This window comes from Condylura cristata, unplaced genomic scaffold (assembly GCF_000260355.1).
Source record: "Condylura cristata isolate star-nosed mole 26May11 unplaced genomic scaffold, ConCri1.0 scaffold00014, whole genome shotgun sequence".
Lineage (NCBI taxonomy): Eukaryota > Metazoa > Chordata > Mammalia > Eulipotyphla > Talpidae > Condylura > Condylura cristata.
Window position 1 is genome coordinate 5,391,258 of NW_004567115.1, and position 19,459 is coordinate 5,410,716.

Here is a 19,459-nt window from a genome sequence, read left to right on the forward strand (position 1 = left end):
TAAGGCCAGCGGCAGATTCTAAAACAATCGTCTAGACAGTACAAAAAGGAAGAGGCTGTGGAAATGCATACTTTATTTTTATTTCCTGTCACACTAAGAAGAAAATGCTAATATATTTCATTATATACTACACATGCACACACACATATATTTTATGTATATTTTTTTTCTCCACAGAGACACTTTTTTCAAAACTTAGGATCTATTTTAACGTATGCCTTCTTGGGAACTGCCACCTCCTGTGTCGTCATTGGGTAAGTGACATCTGGTCCAGGTGGCTGTTTGGCCAGTGATCTGTGTGAAGGACCTCACATTTCCTCTTCTGACATTGGCTGTGTAAATTGTCAGTTCGTTTCAGTACATCTCATTATCATACAATTCTTTGCTTTCACTTCCAAGGTTGCATGTCTTCTGACAGACATGTCTTCAAAGCAAAGCAAACTGGGACTACAGTGGTAGATACTCTTTGTGAGTTTTGGACTTCTGTCTCAGTAAATGTGGATAACTTGGTTTGAGGTGTGTGAATCACAATGAATCTTCTTTTCTTTTTGGCTTGAATAATGCAGATAAACACTCTGCATATTGTCTACATCTTCTTTGCAACCCTACCTTTATTTGACAGGGATATATAATAATAAGTACATGTCAGGGTTTTGTTTTGTTTTGTTTTGTTTTTTCAAAACAAAGTTTATAAGAGAGTTGTCTGAAATAGACATTTCAAAATATCAATTGAGTTATTTAATGCTGGGATGGCTTTTTGGTCAATACACTATAGAATCCAGGCTTGTTTTTTTTTTTTTTTTCTCATTGTATTTTATTGGCTATGCACTGCCAAGCCTCATGACTAGTGATATAGACTCTGACTTGCAGCTCATCAGAAAGGAAAATGGAGTACAAAATGGGGAAGTCAATCCATACATTTAGATACTCTCCAATACATTAAACCTCTCTACTGTAGAAATCGTGTCCAGCAGCTCTGACTATGATAGTATAGATGTCTTCAACTGTCTGAAATGGCGATCTCTACCTTGAATTTTACTGCATACAGCTATAACCCTGACACAAATAACAGATGCTAAGAGCACACAATAGTGACTTGTCCAGGCTTCCCTTCTGAAGTGTCTAGTGTGTGTCTCTGGAAGGCGACTTGGATCTGAAAGTAGGGGAATTTTGTTTATTTTGTTATTAAATTTGTATTGATTCAAGCCTAGAACAACTAAGGCTACACTAAATGAAGATGTTCAGCAATAGTTAAGGTTTATTGCAATGAGGATACTAACGATTTTGGCACCCGGTATGTAGATTGGGGGGCCCCATCAGGTCTAGTGACTTAGGACGTCTTTGAACTAATTGAGATGGAAGATGTTGCTAATTTCTATGTTTGGAGAGGGGTATTCTGTTCTGTGGTAAATATGCAAATTTCAGAGCTGGCAAGGGCCTCAGAGATCTTTGTAATTAAAGACCCTCATTCTGAAATTATGGAAGTGACATCTTGAAAGGCTAATTAATTGGCTCCATCCCACCACTGTGGGATGGAGTCCTAGTCACAATGGAATTCAGAACTTCAGCTCCTGACCCAGTAAGAGGTACCACCACATTCTCTTCCACTAGCAGTCTCTCTCTTGAATTCTTATACCCTGTTCTTACACATATGGACACTGAACAAATGTTCACTGATTTACTAAACTGATTGATTTTTTTAGCAACTATATAGTAGGAAGGTCTGAAATTTATAACATTGGGTCCAAATATTAAACTCGTGGACAATGTTGTCACATTATAGAATGATCATTTTCCTTTATGTACTACTTTTCAATATGTATTAGTACATGTGATTATATAACATGCTTTTACCAATATGAAAATGATCTATAAGCCCATTTTTTAATACAACAATGTATAATATATGTGTGTTGCATATAATTGACTTGTTCTAAAAATATCCAGTTCAAGAGATCTAATGATACTCATTTATTAGAGTTAAGAACCTCTTCTAAATTGATTTTAAGGTACAATCAGTAATTTATAGTAGAAAGTGATCTGAATAAAAAGCACTTTTCTGGGACAGCTTTTAGAATCATTTTGTTGTTGGACTGGGCATTATCTGCAGACTGAAATCTTGTAGGGTGTTTTCAGAAGGCATAGGCAGTTTAAAGATTTAAAAGAGACCACTGAAAAGTTTAGCTTGAATATGCAAAGTTCACATGTGTACTACACAAAGATCATTCTGATGGCATGTGAAGGAAAAAATTTGAAGTAGAAACAGGGCAGCTAGACATACAAGGGTCACTTTCCTTAGACCGGGTTAGGAATAAAGAGGGCCTGGCCGCAGGCACTGAGGGTAAGGGTGGTCCCACACACCAGAGGGGGATGGGATCATCCAGAATGGTGTGTGATTAGGGGGTAAAGGTATGTGTACAATAGCATGACTAGGGGAAAGGAGGAGACAGCCACAAATGCCAAACAAGTATTGGCCCAAGAAGCAGCAAGAAAGCCAGCTGGGAATGTGTCTGGACATCAGAAAAAGAAAGAGGAGCATGAGCAGCACCTTATGGGGGCTGTCAAGTTGGGTAGGGATGAAATTACCCACAGTGGCCCTCACTGGTGGCGCAGCGGGTTAAAGCACTGCACTAAGAAGCTTAAGCCACTTCCGTATGAGTTCGATCCCCTGCCCCAGAGGTGACCACATGGCACGGCAGACCTCTCCTGACCCGCCCGTTGCTCCCCTCAGCAGTGTACTTCGTCGATCTGGCTGTTCTGCTCCCCACTCTGTCCCTGGTGAATCCTCTCACCCTCCACATCTCTGGCCTGTTACCCCAGTTCTATATGAATAAATAAATAAATCTTAAAAAAAAGAAAAGAAATTACCCACAGAGACTGGAGCATACACTGGGCTATCTACAGGGCTTCCTGGAGAAAAAGGACTGTCTGGGCTTAAGCAGATACATTCATTCTTGAATGAAGTGGGAAGGAGGAAGGACAGTCAATCAAACTGGACTCCAAGAACAATTGACAGAGACAGTAGATTCTGGGTAGTCACATATTAGAGAGCAATGAGGGCTGCATTTTCCAAGTCATCAGGTGAATTAATTCTGGTGAATATGGGGAACCTAGAAGTTTCCAACTTGTAAGGAAGTTTTACAGAGCAATTTAAGAGAATGTGAGATCTAAAATGCTGGGCACCAGTTGACAGGTGGCATTGATCCAGGCTTAGAAGTGTATGACAATATGAAAAGTCCACGAAGAGTGATTATGGGACATGAATAAAGCTCAGCTCATGGGTCATGGCCTTATGTAGATAAAGATTATTTTAAATGAAACCCCAGGATAGTTGCAGAGCTAGAATCAGTCTATAGAGGAATTGTGTTCACTTGAATGAAAAATTCTTAATTTTTATTAATTTTGTATAATTTCAGAAATTAGATGTAAACTATCTTTCCTATCACCTTGGAGAGTTTAGCAGTATCCTTCTGGCAGTAAAATCAGAGGAACTTCATTATATTTGAAGGATGAATAGTTCTTAAAGAATTCAACCCTTTTTACTAGTTCTTTCCTTATTTTATCAGTTAAGAAATATTATCTTAAACACATTTTTGCTTTTAAGTAAAACTCTTATATTTGAAATACTTCTCTATTCACCTCATTCTGGGAATACTCCTTTATCTTTGACCCAGCATCTCCACCCTTATGTGCCATTCCGATATATTGTTTCCATGACAACGACCCGATGCTTGCCATCTGCACACCATTTTATCCTAAGAACACATTTGTATCCACAAGTCTTCTTTAAGAGCAATAAAAATCATGTTACTTTAGCTTCTCTGTTAAGGAAGGGGAATTAAAGCACATTCTGTAATTTCAAAACTGTTTGGAGAAAGAGACATTGTTATAAATAATGAAGATTAGCTCATTTTTTTAAAGTCTTCCCAGGTGCCAGATGCTGACATATGCCTTTAACACACATTATCTCATTTTATTCTCACAATACCACACTGAGCTAGGCACAATTATTATCCTCATTTCCATGCTAGGATACTGAAATTGAAACTTGCCTATAATTATGCAGTAAGTACATGATAATAATCAGAAGGTACTTGATCACCTTTTCATTTTCCTTCTGCTATGATAGTTTACATTTTCTGCAATGCGTTTGCATTAATGGTATCACATTCAAACAAAACAAGCCATTAGTAATCTCTGAATCTTACACTTATCACTATGACTAGCCATTATGAAAATCTGAATAGTTAAGCATAAATTTTAACGATAATGCAAAGTAGAAGTGATACCTGCCTTTTTAAATTATTGTTAATTTAGTTTTTGAATTGTAGCATTGGGTATTGCCACATTAAGGTACCCACCCATCAAATCATCCATAATCTATTGGACCTCTTTATTCTTTGTTCCTGCCTCTCCACTACTTGCCCCTGTGAACTTTGAATGCTTCAGTTCTATAGTGAATTTTCAAGCACTAGTTTCTAAGTTCATCATCCTCTGATTCTTAATTTGGTTTCTCTGTATCCCATATATTAGTGGTGCCATCTAGTAAAACCTGTCTTTTCTTAACAGAGGTAGTGAGGAGGATAACATGAATCCAGTTTACTTGGTTAGAATTGCTGGACTCTGGGTAACTTACCCTAAAATTCTGCATTCATAAGTGTGAGGTTGTTTATATTTTTCATGTGAGTATTCCTCAGGAGTATTGATCTTCTTGTTGGGCTCCATAATATAAAGCTCACAATGCCCGATGCTCTGTCGAGGCCTCTGTGAGACCAAGGAGCAGAACCTCTATCCTCAAAGTCACCTCACTTGTTCATCTGGGGCCATTCTACTTAGAGCCCTTGCTGCTGATTCTGGACTTGCTATTGTTCTGCTCTTAAGTAGATATGTGATAATTAGGAGGCTCAAAATGCTGAGGCCTAAACCTGGAACAAGGAATACTCTTGCTAGTTTAGAACCAGAACCTTAATAGAGTTAGTTTATAGGTGGAGGTCAAGTGATAGTTATATTTTAAACTCTAGTTTGGTAAAGAGAATGCCTGAAAGTAGAGTTCCTAATCCAGGAATCACAGACCCTAAGGTGGTACATAGATGGATTTCAGGGAATCAATGATCCTCTTTAAATTATCTATGCATTTTTCAAGATTTTGCTTTTATTCGATTATTTAGAGAATTGCAATCCACAAACACAAAGAATCAGTGTTTTCTAAGAGCCTGAGCAAAGAGGTAGTTGGCATAGAAAAGATTTTATGTTATTTTATGTATTAACCTCCATAGTTAATTGAAACTGAAGAATACTCTAGTCATGGCCATAAAATTTGAAAGTATGCATACTATAATTTTATCATGTACTATGATATAATAACAAGCAAGTTTTATTATGTGTCCATCCAATTCCCAACATCATGGTGATCCTGTATATTAACCTAAGAGAAGTACCAGCTGGTAGGGTCTGAAAACGAACATTCATTTTCACAAAATAATGCAAAATTGTTTTCCCAAGTGGTTGTATCAATTTTCTCTCTTAATTTTTGGCACTCTAGTAAGTGTGAAATGAAATTACATTGTGGTCCTCATTTGTAATTCCCAGATTGTTAATGAAGTTGATTATATTTCCATATACCTGTTCCATTTTTTATTGAGTTATTTTAGTATATTTTCACTCACTTGCTAGATTCTTTATATGTTCCATATGCTAATTCACAACATCAGCTACTTATATTACAAATTTTTTTTCCTAGTTGTGTCTTGTGCTTTTAATTTCTTCATGTTATCTTTTAACTTTTTTCTTTCATAGTTAACTTCTTTATATTTTATCCATTAAATTTTGCCATATAAGATATGTTATTCTAAAATGTTTCAGAGTTTTGCCCTTTGCATTAAGTTCATTTCCTGGCACTGATTTTTGCATATGATATGAAGGAGGCATACAATTAATTTTTTCTCTCAATTCACTATCCAATTATTCCATAATCATTCATTTCCTACTCCTGATTTTTTCCCATATCTATAATGCCTTTGGTGCCACAAATCGTGGTTTTTATTCTAGAACTTTAATTCTATTTTATCAGCTAAGCTATCCCTATAACAATACCATGCTGTCCTCATTATTTTTGCTTTTCAATTTTTTTTATCTTACAGAGTAAGACAAAAAGGATATTCCTTCCTTTTCTGAAGTAATTTCCCTATTATTAGTTCTTTACTGTTATTTGAATTTACTCCAGTATATACATATATAAGCTTATGATTTTTAATTATATAATTATATAATGTTATGTATTTTCATACCTTATAACTATTTCTGAGACTTTTCTTGCAAACATGTGCCAGAAGACATGTATAAAAATATCTGTAGCAACACCATTCACAGTAACAGAAACTTGGAAACAACTCAGATTCCATCAGATTAGGAAAATAAATTTATGGAATGTAAAAAAGCAGCCATGAAAAATAATGAAATAAAGTTGCCTATGACATTAGGGATAAATCTTAGGAACATAATGAATGACAGAACAATAAATCGAGTCCTATAGGCTACACGTAGTGTGGCATAAATGTGACACATAGTGAGGCATAAGCTCATAAGTGGTCGAAATTGTACCGTGTTGCTTAAGCACATACGCACATAGCTACAACAGCATGTGTGACATGTGTAGTAAGTAAAGGAATTCAAAACACAAAATTCAGTAAAGTGATAATTCATGGAGGTGAAAGAAAAGAATGGGATGGAGTGAAACACATAGGAAAGATAAGCAATTGATTATGTTTTGGCTTATGATTTGGAGTATGTTTCCAGGTAACCAATGCATTATTCTAATTTACAACTTACACATGTACTTTATTTTATTTTATTTTATTTTATTTTTATTATTTTTTTAAAGATTTATTTATTTGTGCATACAGAACTGGGGTACAGGCCAGAGGCTCAGGGGCGGTGAGAGGCTTCACCAGAGACAGAGTGGGGAGCAGAACAGGCAGATCGACAAAGTACACTGCTGAGGGGAGCAGCGGGTGGATCAGGAGAGGTCTGCCGCGCCAAGTGTTCACCTCCGGGGCTGGCGGGAATCGAACTCATGAGGAAGAGGCTTTAGATTCTCAGTGCTGTGCTTTAACCCGCTGCGCTACCAGGGAGGGCCCTGCACATGTACTTTATATATAATTTTTCAACTATTATCGTTCAAAGAAAAGGGAAACAAGGTAGGAGTTATTTAATAGATTCATAAAATGCCTCTTACTACATTTCCAAGGAATTGATTCTCTTATTGTTTCCCTCTGTGTTTTAATAAGAACAACTCTGGTTGGCAGGTAACAGCTAAGACATAGGTGCCAACAGTGTTTCTGCCGGTATCCCTGAATTCATTCTTACCAATCACAAAGCCCTGTATTTTTTCTCTCTCTCATCTATCTTCCTCTCCTCTTCTTTCTCCCCAGCCCTTCCTTCTCCTCCCAGCCCTGTCTTCTTCCTGTCCTTTGAGACCCCTCTGGCCACTGCTCTCTGAGACTCCATTTTCAGTAGTTTGCAAATCAACAGCGCTCAGGAATGCTGTATTGAGTCAGACTTTAGTCTTTAATGCCTCATGCTTCCTCTGTGCTTTCACTTATTCTGAACTCAGAGTGGCACAGTAATAGCTGTCACTGGTGTCAAAAAGAAAAATAAATACCCCACTGCTCTACACACCAAATAAGAAAAAATAATCTCTAATCTGTCAAGTACAGGCTGAGCTGCTTAGCAGTGTGGTTTCTCATATTCATATCACAGTAAGCACAGGCTGTATTTCTGGCAGCAAAGAGGCTGAACTTTCTGAGGAAAAAAAACAAAAGGTAACACAGGGACTGTGCAGAATAGCAGAAATGCAGTCTGGAGGCAGAGGAAGCAAAGTCATCAGAGGTATACGGACCTGTCATCATCAGTCACCCACCCAGTCCTATCACAACCTGGGAGATTTTGAGGGTAAGAAAGACAGGACAGGGTGGAGAAAAATAAGCAAATTCAGGAGAATCAAAAAGGAAGTGTTGGAAGTCATGGGGAAGGAAAAAACTGAGATGCAAGATTGTTGAGGTGAAAACAGAATTGTCTAATGAAAAAAAAAAGAATATGAATAATTGAAGCATACTCTGTTCTGAAAGAGAGTTTACCTGAGAAGCCTCGTTTTGAAATGACTTATCCTAGGGATTCTAACTATGGGATTGCTTTTAAATGAAATATTCAAGTCTTACAATTACCCAGTTCACTTTCATTCTCCATTACCCTCAGGCTCAAAGTCAAACATTTTTCTTAATTTGACCAAAATCTGCTGGAATGGATACAGTAAATTATGGCTCAGCTTCTACACATACACATATACTCACTGTTCAGATAGAAGGTAAAGAAATAAGGGTAGTATGTCGATCTCCATTACAGTATATCAAACCATTTCCAAACTTAGTCACTTAACACAGCAGCGCTCTTACTAGTACACAGTTGTCTGGTGCGTCAGTTTAGAACAGACTCAGCTGTGCAGCTCTGTGGCTCCCATCTGAGGTTCTGCATGTGACCGCAGTCAGCCGTTGGGATTCGGTGGTCTCGGGTGGGCTTCCTGTCAAGCCTGCTGACTGATTCTGACTGTTGACCTAGACCTCAGGTGGGATGACTTAAAAATGGAAACCCATGAATCCTTCACCAAACTAGAAACTACAACATCGTCAAAACTCTCAACCTTATCTGTATGCTCTTTTTCAATTTCCTTTCTCCCTTGTGTACAGAGGTAAATTCTATCCTTAATTTTAGTTATAGTTTTTTCATGTGCTTTAGAGCTTTATAAAAACAGTACCATACCTTACATTGTTAAGCCATTTTTTTTTTTTTTTGCATTCATCATTTTTTCTGACTCATCTGTGTTTTGGTTGTTAGCTGTAGTTCATTTTTACTGATAATATGCAAATATGTGAATGTTTCACACTATCAGTTCTCCTACTGATTGATGCAAATTGCTTGAACCTATGCATATTCAGTTGGCAGTCACCTGGGGCCTCGCTAGAAGATTCTGTAAGCAGTGAGCGTGAAATGGAATGTACACTGCTAAAGTGTTTTCCAAAGTATTACCTCTGCTAACAGGTGTAAAGGCTTGCTATGCCTCACATCCTCACTAATGCTTAGCATTGTCAGACTGCTTCATGATCAGCTTGTCAGCCAAGTGACAGTATCACACTATTTTTTTCCTAATGAAATTTATTTATGTTTTGTTATCTCATTGTTCATTTTTGTAGAATATTTGATTTCTTCCCTCAGATGTAGATGCTAGTTCTCCCACCACCATCTCACCCATGCCATGCTCCATCACTAGAGTTCCTCATGCTCTTCCCTCCTCTGTTTTAAACCCTCCCTCCCCTGCTGTGTGTCTCACATGTATAGTATTGTCTTTCTTCTGACCCTTTGTTTGATTTTCCTCAGTTCCACCTATAAATGAAACCATTGATATTTCGCTTTTTCCTTATGACTTATTTTGCTTGGCATAATCCCTTTCCAATCCATCAATTTTGCAACAAATAGCATGAGTTTATCTTTTTTGATCGTGCATATATGCCACATTTCCTTGATCTGTTCATCTGTTTTGGGACACTTAAGTTGTTTCATATCTTAGCTATTATAAATAAGCTGCCACAAACATAGGAGTGCAGGTATCATTTAAAAGTAGTGGAGGGCCCTCCCTGGTGGTGCAGCAGGTTAAAGTATAAGCTAGCCCAGCTGCTTCAGTGTGAGTTCGATCCCTGGTCCTGGAGGTGACCAACACGGCGCAGCAGAACTCCCCTGTCTTGCCCCACTATCCCCTCAGCAGTGTACTTCACCAGTTTGCCTGTTCTGCTCCCCACTCTGTCTCTGGTGAATCCTCTCACTGACCCTGCACCTCTATCCTGTACCCCCAATTCTGTATGCATAAATAAATAAATCTTAATAAAATAAAATAAAATTAGTGGTTTTGTTTCTTTTGCATAAATTCCTAGCAGTGGAATCACTGGACCACATGGCAGACTCATTTTTAATAGTTTGAGGGTCCTCTACACAGCTTTCTTAGTGACGGGACCAGTTTGTGTTCTCAACAGCAGAGCATCACACTATATTAATTATTGTTGCTTTTTAGTAGCTAACTTGTGATAACTAATAAGGCGAATCTTACCTCCTGCTCCTAAGTACCCTGCTCTGTATTACTCCTTGTTAACATCATATCTATTTGAGTCTTTTTTATTATAATTAAAAAAAAAACATTTTAATTCATTACAGTTTTTGAATCACTGTGTTGGCATTTTAATTCAAGCTGTCTGAAACTTATGAATCAGTTTAGGGATTACTGATGTATTTATAATCCTGCCTTTCTATTCTTAAAACTTGATATCTCTCCTCCTACTTCAATTTTCTTTAAATGTTTCGAAGAAGACTGGAAGTTTTTGCTGTAAGATTATCACACAACCTTTCATTATCTTCCTCCTAAGAAGAATATAGTCCATTATGGTTTTATTCTCAACATTCTGTTTCTAAGTGTTATGATTTAACAGTTCTGATGATCAAGAAAATAGCCCAGTGCCAGCTGGTTTGGAGTTTACAGTATATGAGGGAGGTGAGCATCACACAGCCAGAAAAGTTCACTAGTGATGAGTGTGAGCAAGGAGAGGCGGGTGGTACCCAGAAATGATAGCATGGAGGACTTGCATTAAAGTGATGTCTGCTAGGCTAAGAGCTCAAATGAGCAGGGGAAAAGGGCCATGGGAACACACTTAGAGAGCTAGGAGACATTTCAACCTTGATCTGCTACACATTTCAAAGAAGAGAGACAGGAAAAGATCTGGGAGAAGGTCTTCCAGGCACAGTGGAGAGTGTGTGAGAGACCAGCTGCAAGGCGGAGCTTCACATCTGCCTGTTGCCAGTCTAGTGCAAGCAGATACAGGGCAGGTTCTCTGTGGATTCATGCAGATGAGTAAACGGGGTCCCAGAGCCTCTGTGGATTTTTACAGGCCTTTAATGCTCTCTCGGGAACAAAGTGCACAGGCGCACCGGGCAGGGAGGCTGCAGGTTAGGGCACAGACGCGGGCCAGGAGCCTGGAGGCTAGCAAGCCACTCACTTCCTGGGGAATCATTGTGCTTTTTTTCTGGCTTCCTCTCTGGTGGTGTCTCAGAGCGGGCCTCCTGTCACCGTAGTCCTGTCTCAGAGCAATACCACCTTTCTGTCCCTGCCCCCACACATGAGGCCTTTGCTCTCTGGGCCCAGGTAGCCACAATTTTGGGTGCACATGCCGGTGCCCATGCCCCTTGGCCATTTGTTGGCCACATAAATGGCAGGAGGACTTAAAAAGGCCTGGTTTTTAACTTCATCTACCCTACAGTCAGGGGTTCCAAAGTCTGGATGAGAAACAGTTCAAGAAAAAGAGGGTGAAAGGGAGATTCAGTCCAGCAACTTGAGAATTCAGTATTCTGGAGTCTTGAGGTGACCCAGTAGGGTGCAGGGTGCTAAGTGGGAGATAAGCACATTTGAAAGGTCATTTGGACTAGAATAGGAAATGGATGGGTGATGGTAGTTTAAACCTGGAGACGCCTTGGTTGGATTTGAGACCCAGTTAGGGAGTGGGGCTGACCAGTTGTGACTTGTCAGTTTAGAGAAATAAAAGCCATCACAGGTGATGAGCAATTTCCTGGCTTCAACCATAATATAATCTGGATGTGACTGTCAACCGTGCCCGGCCATCCTTGTTGTATACTTACTTCTAGACTGAATTCCTTGGTTATAATGTGCTCACTTTGAGTGAAAGTCAATAACTATACTGCCAGAGGAATCACTGAATTAATGAAAAGATTTATAAAATGCATATTCTATCATTGGCAAAGAGGGAGTAGAAATAACAAAGCTTATAGGGAGCTAACTTACTTCGGGTGCATGTTTTACATTCCTGGCCTTGAACTGACTGTTCTGCATTTATTATTTCATATAGGCTTCACAATTAAGAGTAGACATACATACGCCTATTGGCCTATTTTGTAAAAGAAAATTGAGATTTAGGTTGCTGGAGGGCTGTTCCAAGGGGTAATAGGCTCCAGAACTTGTATAATGAACTTACTCTTGCAACTTGAATTACGATCCTGGACTTGCAGCTGCTGCATCTGCATTTGCTAGAAATTCAGAGTCCCAGGGCTCTGTGTAGATTTCTTGAACCCTAATTTGCCTACTAACAAGAGCCCCAGATGAAATACTATGCCTTCCAAACTGGTACCAATTTACTATATCTCACTTAGGAAATAGTAAAATAGACTATAGGACTGGAGGTAATTTTTTTTAAAGATTTATTTATTTATGCCTACAGAACTGCGGTACAGGCCAGAAGTGCGGGGGTGGTGAGAGGCTTCTCCCAGATAAAGTGGGGAGCAGAATAGGCCGACTGACAAAGTACACTGCTGAGGGAAGCAGCGGCAGGGTCAGGAGAGGTCTGCTGCACCATGTGGGTCACCTCTGGAGCCGGGATCGAACTCATGCTGAACTGGCTTTGACTTCTTAGTGCTGTGCTTTAACCAGCTGTGCCACCAAGGAGGGCCAGACTAGAGGTAATTTTAATAGGCATTGAATACATATCATTTAGGCATCACTGAAACTAAACCAAATAAATTAATTTTTTTAAAGATTTATTCATTTATTCATATAGAACTGGGGTACAGGTCAAAGATGCGGAGGGTGATAGGATTCACCAGAGACAGAGTGGGGAGCAGAACAGGCAGATCAACGAAGTACACTGCTGAGGGGAGCAGCAGGCGGGTCAGGAGAGGTCTGCCTCGCCATGTGGAGCTCCTCTGGGGCAGGCGGGGATCAAACTCATGCAGAAGTGGCTTAAGCTTCTTAGTGCAGTGCTTTACCCGCTGCGCCACCAGGGAGGGCCCAAATAAATTAATTTTATAATTGATTTCCGCACAATTTATATAGCAATCTGTGTCTGCATGTGCCCAGGTTAAATTCTGTATATGCATTTTGTAGAAGATAATGAGTAGAACCCTGTGATTTGGGCACACAGATCATCACAGCAAGTAATGCCCAAAGTTCTGGTCTGAGGAGTTTAGCACTACCAGAGTGGAGGTGCTCAGTCTGATGTAGCAATTACACTTTGATGCCATTAAAATGAAATGGCCCCAATAAAAGAAATAGAAGTCAATCTTAACTACAGCTCTCAAAAGCTTTATTGCTCTATTTCACCCTTACTTACTAATTCACCCTGTGTGAGAGGTAGCTATAAAGGCTTCCGAAAGGCAAGTTACATTATCAACAGAACCATGAATATGAATGATAGCTTCTTGTTTTAGCTTCCTTGAGCTAGTGTGATCTTGAAGGTCATTGCTACTGGCTAATTAGTGCCTACAGTCTTTATTTCCAGACAATTTTGACCATTGGCTCTGGTTGCATCTCCTTCCTCCAAAATATGTGGTGCGTGACTCCAACATCTGAATGAATCTGTATTTCCTGGCTTTTTCTTGGGACTTTTATTTTAGGTTTTGTGAAATAGATTACTCAATATTCTCAGCTAGTGATGAGTTATTTTCCCCCTTCTTCAAGTAAGTTCTGCAAAGATGAGAAATATTGACCATAAGTTGACAATGGTTTGGATTTATTGAACATTTACATGCTGCCAGTTACTGTCACACTTCACATGTACTAAGTTCATACATTTCTCCAGTTTCCCATTTAAAGATTCTTCTCATCATAAGAATAAAAAATATTTCCCTAATAAAAATTTCCCCAATTTCCTTTATTAAAATAATTTTTAATTTGCCTTTAGAATGCCAAAGAGTTTTGCAGAACATTTTTATAACCTTATTTATAGAATAGACTTCTGCTGAAAATTTTGTTAATTCTCATCAGAAACTTGGGGCACTTAAGAAAGAATGTGCTGAAAGATGAAGAGTGAAACCTACTGTAAACTATGGACTTTAATTAATAGCAGTATCTCAATATAGTCTTATTAGTTGGAAAACTAGTGACATGAGAAGGTTTATGAGAACATAATTTAAGATTTTGAGTACTTTCCAATACTTTCCAGTACTCTCAGCCTGAAATTACTCAAAAAATAAAGTCTGTATAAAAACAATGCCCACCTTATCGATATTTTCCCCAATCAAAAGTTTTCTTTCTTTTGTTGATATATACTTGAAATAGAATATTATGTTCATTTCAGGTATAATGATTTAATATTTCTATATATCACATTATACATATTTTACACAACCTCCTCCTTTGATAACAAATAGAAGAGTCCAGATAGTTCCTATAATCTCATTGGTCCAATACTGGAAGAAAAAAAAAAAAGAACAATTGGAGATTTCACACCCTGGACTTGTTAGCTCTTTTAGGCTTATCAATTCCCAAAGCCCACCCAGCCTATTTCAGGAGTAGCACCTTGTTCAGCCTGGCAACATCCCTTCTACCCTCCATCTCTGTCATCAGGTCAGAAGGTCCTACAAGTAGCATAAGGAGAAGCAGGACTCCAAATAGATAATGGGAAACTTTCCTCCACCTTTGCCCACCTGTATTTGGTCTTACCCTTCTCATCCCTTAGATTAGGTGTTGTGGGACAAAGCTTTCTTACATGCAAACTTCAGCTTGCTTTCTTCTATTTACAGAAAGGATATTCCTCCCCCTGAGGTTGCTGCTTCTCCTCTTTAAATGTCCAAAGTACACTATTGCCAAAGTCAGGATTAAATAAAAGTTTTTCATGTGAACGATCAGAATGTATCATCCCTTGCTCACTGGCTATGAGTCAATCATCATCACATTTCTTTGTTTTTTTTTTAGATTTATTTATTTATGCATACACAACTGGGGTACAGGCCAGAGGTGCAGGGGCAGTGAGAGGATTCACTAGAGAAGAGTGGGAAGCAGAGCAGGCAGACTGACAAGGAACACTGCTGAGGAAAGCAGCAGGCGAGTCAGGAGAGGTCTGCCATGTCCTGTGGGGTCACCTCTAGGGCAAGGATCAAACTCAATGCTGAAGTGGCTTTAGTTTCTTAGTGTTGTGCTTTAACCTGCTGCACCACCAGGAAGGGCCCAACCATCACATTTCTAAAGATCACTTTTTCCATGACTAGGATCATAATATGTCATGATATTTTTCAATTGCATGTGATGTGCCAAAGCTTCCCCTGTAAATACTAACACTAATTTAATCATCTACTGCAAAAGTTTTTTTTTTTTCTGTTTAGTTTCTAAACTACTTCTGTTTCAAAGTTAGCTTATATGTTATATTTCCTATTAATTTTGTGTAACTTGGCATTCAATTATTGGGTTATTCTCTACCCAAGTGAATCTGTGGTCTCTGACACATGTAGTGAAGTTGCTTATAGTATTTTGAAGCTGTTACTTTGAATTTGTACCAAAAAGTCACCTGTTCTAGGTTATAAGTTTAAGATCGCCACAGAAGTCAATAACCTGATTACTTAACATGTTATGCACTGCACTTCACAGGCTATTAAATACAATTCCAATCTTATTCTGCAAGAGAAAATTAAAAGTATAGGTTAAGGTGAACATTGTCCTTTAAGAATGAAAACTAAATTGAAAGTGATTTGAAAGATTGTAAGTGGTTATTGTGGACAGCACATGTTTTAAGGAAGAATTGTGCTTCAAAAATCGCCTGGGTAAATACAAAGGATATGTTGGAGATGTATAGACAAAAGTTGCCATTTTCAGACCGATTTTACCTTGTCAGAGTTTTCACAGAGGTTCTTATATTTGTATTTTTCAATGGCCATATTAAATAGACAGGGGCAAAATGTATCCACTTTTATGAAAAAGAAGACTGAGGGCTAGAGAAGTTAAATTACTTTCTAAAATACTTTACATTAGTATTAGTCACTATCAGTCAAAACTGGAAATAACAGCTGCCCTGCCATAGTTTTATCATACTTGGTTAAGGGGCTAAGGGTATACCTTACCTTTGAAACCCAATTTCCTGCTAATATCTGGGTAAAAGTTTGAGATTTTTAATAGATAAGGTAAATAAGATCAGATATTTTCATACTTCTACAGACACCAAAGCACACAGAGCTTTCAATTTTCATACTTATTTTATATCTTTTAATTTTTCATTAAGTCAGTGAAGTATGAGACTTCCCCCAAGATGTTCCTACGCCAAATTGATCAATGAATTGACATCCAGGAAAATTGGTTAGATACATAACTTCAAATCCTTGCAAGAATCTGAAATTGGTAATAATGCTATTTTACAGAAGTTTGGAAAACTGAATTAAGGTAATCTCTAGAGGACATTACATACACAGCATGTAAGTCACCAGCATTAACTCACTCAATTGTTGTCTAAATTATACTTTTCAGGAGATAGGTCTCTAATCTTTTCTTAGACTCAACTGGTCTATGACTTCCATTGATGTGTAGTTTAGCTTGGCTCCCTCTAGTGAATAACTTTTTTGTAAGGAAATTGGTTTTCCTTTTGGAAAAAAGTACAAAAGTCTCCCTAAAGGTACTTCTATTTTTCCCTTCTAAATTTAACTAATTTTCCATATATCCAATTAGGAAAATTGAGCTATTTCAAGAGACATTTTCTTACATTATTGCCAGATCATTTTTCAACCTTCCTTTTTTCTCTCCTCGTTGGCTAAGGTTATGAGGGACATAAGTGAGTATTGGCATATATCCCAAAAGTCATTCTCTGCTTCCTTTCTTCCTATGATGAAGAATTTTCACATTCAGTAATAGTTATAAGGTTTCTCTTTGAAAATCCCAGAAGATGAACCTTGAATTGATCATAGCTATTTAGATACTCTGAAACATATTTCATCAGTGTTAACTTTCTTCAGACAATGGTTATGAGGATATATCCAGTTTTATTGCAACCTTGCTATGAGAAAGACCAGGAGCGTGTGCTACTGAAAATGCCTGCTGAAAACCAGCGCTGCTCTGTGAGCTGAAGGCTGGTGCACTAAGAGGAAGAAATATAAAGAAGTGAGAGTATGGAGTTAGAAATGCTCACAGTGATTTAAGCCAGTCATTTACCGTCTGCTGGAATTAATAATAACATATCCGTGCAATGTCAAAATATCAGTTATGCAAACATTTCACGTTTGCATGTTCCAAAAATATCATTGGCAATAGTTTGGAAGTAATGATAATATTATTAAATAAATAACCACACAAAGTTTAAGAAGCGGTGCCCGGGAAGATCAATTTAAAGACATTCTCAATGCAGACGTATTTTATCTAGAAAAAGAAAATGGTTGGAAAATCAACTTCAACTTATAGCTTTGAAGACAATTTGATTAAAGTTCACTAGGTGGATAAGTTTTTTCAGAACAAATCTTAATTTCATTAGGAAATTTCTGAAATTTTAAATGCCATATTTAAATTATGGCATTTTTTTCGCTGAAGGAAAATTCGACTCACATAAATGATTCTGACTCACATAAATTTTAAAATTGGAGTTAGGAATAATAGATAAGCAATTCAGTCATATACTTGGAATCTGTGTCAATGACATATCTCCCTGCCTTAAGCTTTCTGTAGCAGATAAATTGATTAGCGGAGATATAAGTAAGTTGGTTGTCCAGTTTTAAATGGAAATGCTGATTTCTAAAGAGAGTCCCATAGAACTGAACTTTAGTTATAATCTCTGGGATGGGTAGGCCACCACTAGCCTACTATTTCTGTGTGAGAGAATCAGTCCCAGGAAAAGGTAACAAAAATGTCCATTAATACCTTCCATGGTGCCTTCTCCCCAAGAACTGAATTAATATACCTTTCACAAAAGAGACATTCCATTCCTGAATTCTATGAGGAATTATTTCCCTAAAAGATATTTTTTTTATATATTCAAGAATATAATTTTAGCACTCCTTTAAGTAAGGTTGTCAAATTCTTAAATGGGAAGTGTTTAAATGAACTTTTTTTGTCTCAAAAATCAAACATCTATCGGGGTATTTCCCTTAGTTGAAGTATCATTCCTCTCATGATTATTTAAAATTTATTCATGTCTGAGGGGAAATGTCACATTACACTGGCACTCTACTTATGATTGATAAGAATTCTGATCTAGAAAAATAGCCCATCTTTATAAATTGTCTCAATTTTTAGAAATTCTTCTAATAATATTTGACTCTTTTTGGTCTCATTGACTTAAAATTATAGTCTTTGTTCTAATTGAATCATTTATGAAAATCCAGGAGTCTAGAGAAGTTATATAAATGGATTTTATTTTAAATGCCATATTGCCTGCTTGCTATTCTTTTAAAAGAAGAGAAAAATATTACAAATTACATATGTTAGAATGAAAAAGTTGACTTTCTAATGGCTTAGAGTTTGTTTTCATCGCCTACCTTGGCTTTCAGATTTCTTATTTTCTCACTTTTCTAGAGCCCCTTTATCAAGTCTGTTAAATCACTATTAAGAGCATTCCATTACAAGGGGGCACTGGACTTTGCAAAATTTGGCTTGAATAGGTAGAGGAAAGTTGTACCACTGACCCAGAGATTGAGAGGTCTGTTATTTATGACCTTCATACCTATTCCCTTCAAAGGACAGACATAATCCTGTTTGTTATTATATGTATTAAACTGTCAAACTACTAGTATTCTAAATAAATCCACCTTTTTAGAAAGCAAAATAGAATAGTAAATTAACAATAAAAATGCAGTTTCAGATTTTAAAAACATGCATTTAAAATATGAAGATGATAGACTTCATTGAGAATATAATAAGGCTATGTACATTTAAAAGGTTGATTTATTTATGTATACAAGAACTGGGGTATAGAACACTGGTACTGGAGGGTGAGAGGATTCACCAGAGAGAGCATGGCGAGCAGAACAGGCAGATTGACACTGGTAAGCGTGGGGAAGGTGGAGGGTCAGGAGAGGTCTGCCCTGCCATGTGGGTCACCTTCTTGCTGGAGGATCAAACTCATGATGCAATGCCTACAGAAATCTTCCCAGCGCTGCACTTTAACGAGTTGCCACCAGAGGGGGCCCAAGAATATCTACATTTCTTCAAAAGCCTAAGGACTTGCATGTAAACTAGATTTAGAGCAAAAAACAAATTGATCAGCTACCCCTGTACTTTTTTAGCCACTACCACCCACAAAGTGTTAAGTGCTGAAACCAGAATTTAGCAGCATTTAAGAGAACCACAGTGTGCTGTTATTGTAAGTTGAAATTTCAAGATCATTTAGAAGTTGCAGTATCTGCCCTTTGAAAAGAAATGCTGGAACTCAAAAAAACAGTTTGTTGCAGTGAACAGATGTGAAAAGTCATTTTGGTAAATTATTCGCAGATTTCAGACTCAGGCAAACCAAAGAATGGAGTATGGATTATATTAAAATGGCTGTTAAACAGAAGGGGGCTGCTGTCCCACCTGGGAAGCTGAAGCTCCATTCCAAAGTCAGCAGAATGAAGAAATTATACACACTAAAAGGCTATACCAGGGCCCTCCCTGGTGGCGCAGCGGGTT

The 19,459-nt window shown here is 37.8% G+C and overlaps 1 protein-coding gene across 1 annotated transcript in view; it reads left to right on the forward strand.

Annotated features, from left to right (window-relative positions):
- SLC9A9 (solute carrier family 9, subfamily A (NHE9, cation proton antiporter 9), member 9) overlaps positions 1 to 19,459 on the forward strand; it is a 525,806-nt gene that overhangs the window by 12,482 nt on the left and 493,865 nt on the right. Inside the window, exon 3 of the mRNA XM_012724853.1 lies at positions 178 to 254. Coding sequence (XP_012580307.1) covers positions 178 to 254 — 77 coding nt within the window. The remainder of the gene's footprint in view (positions 1 to 177; positions 255 to 19,459) is intronic.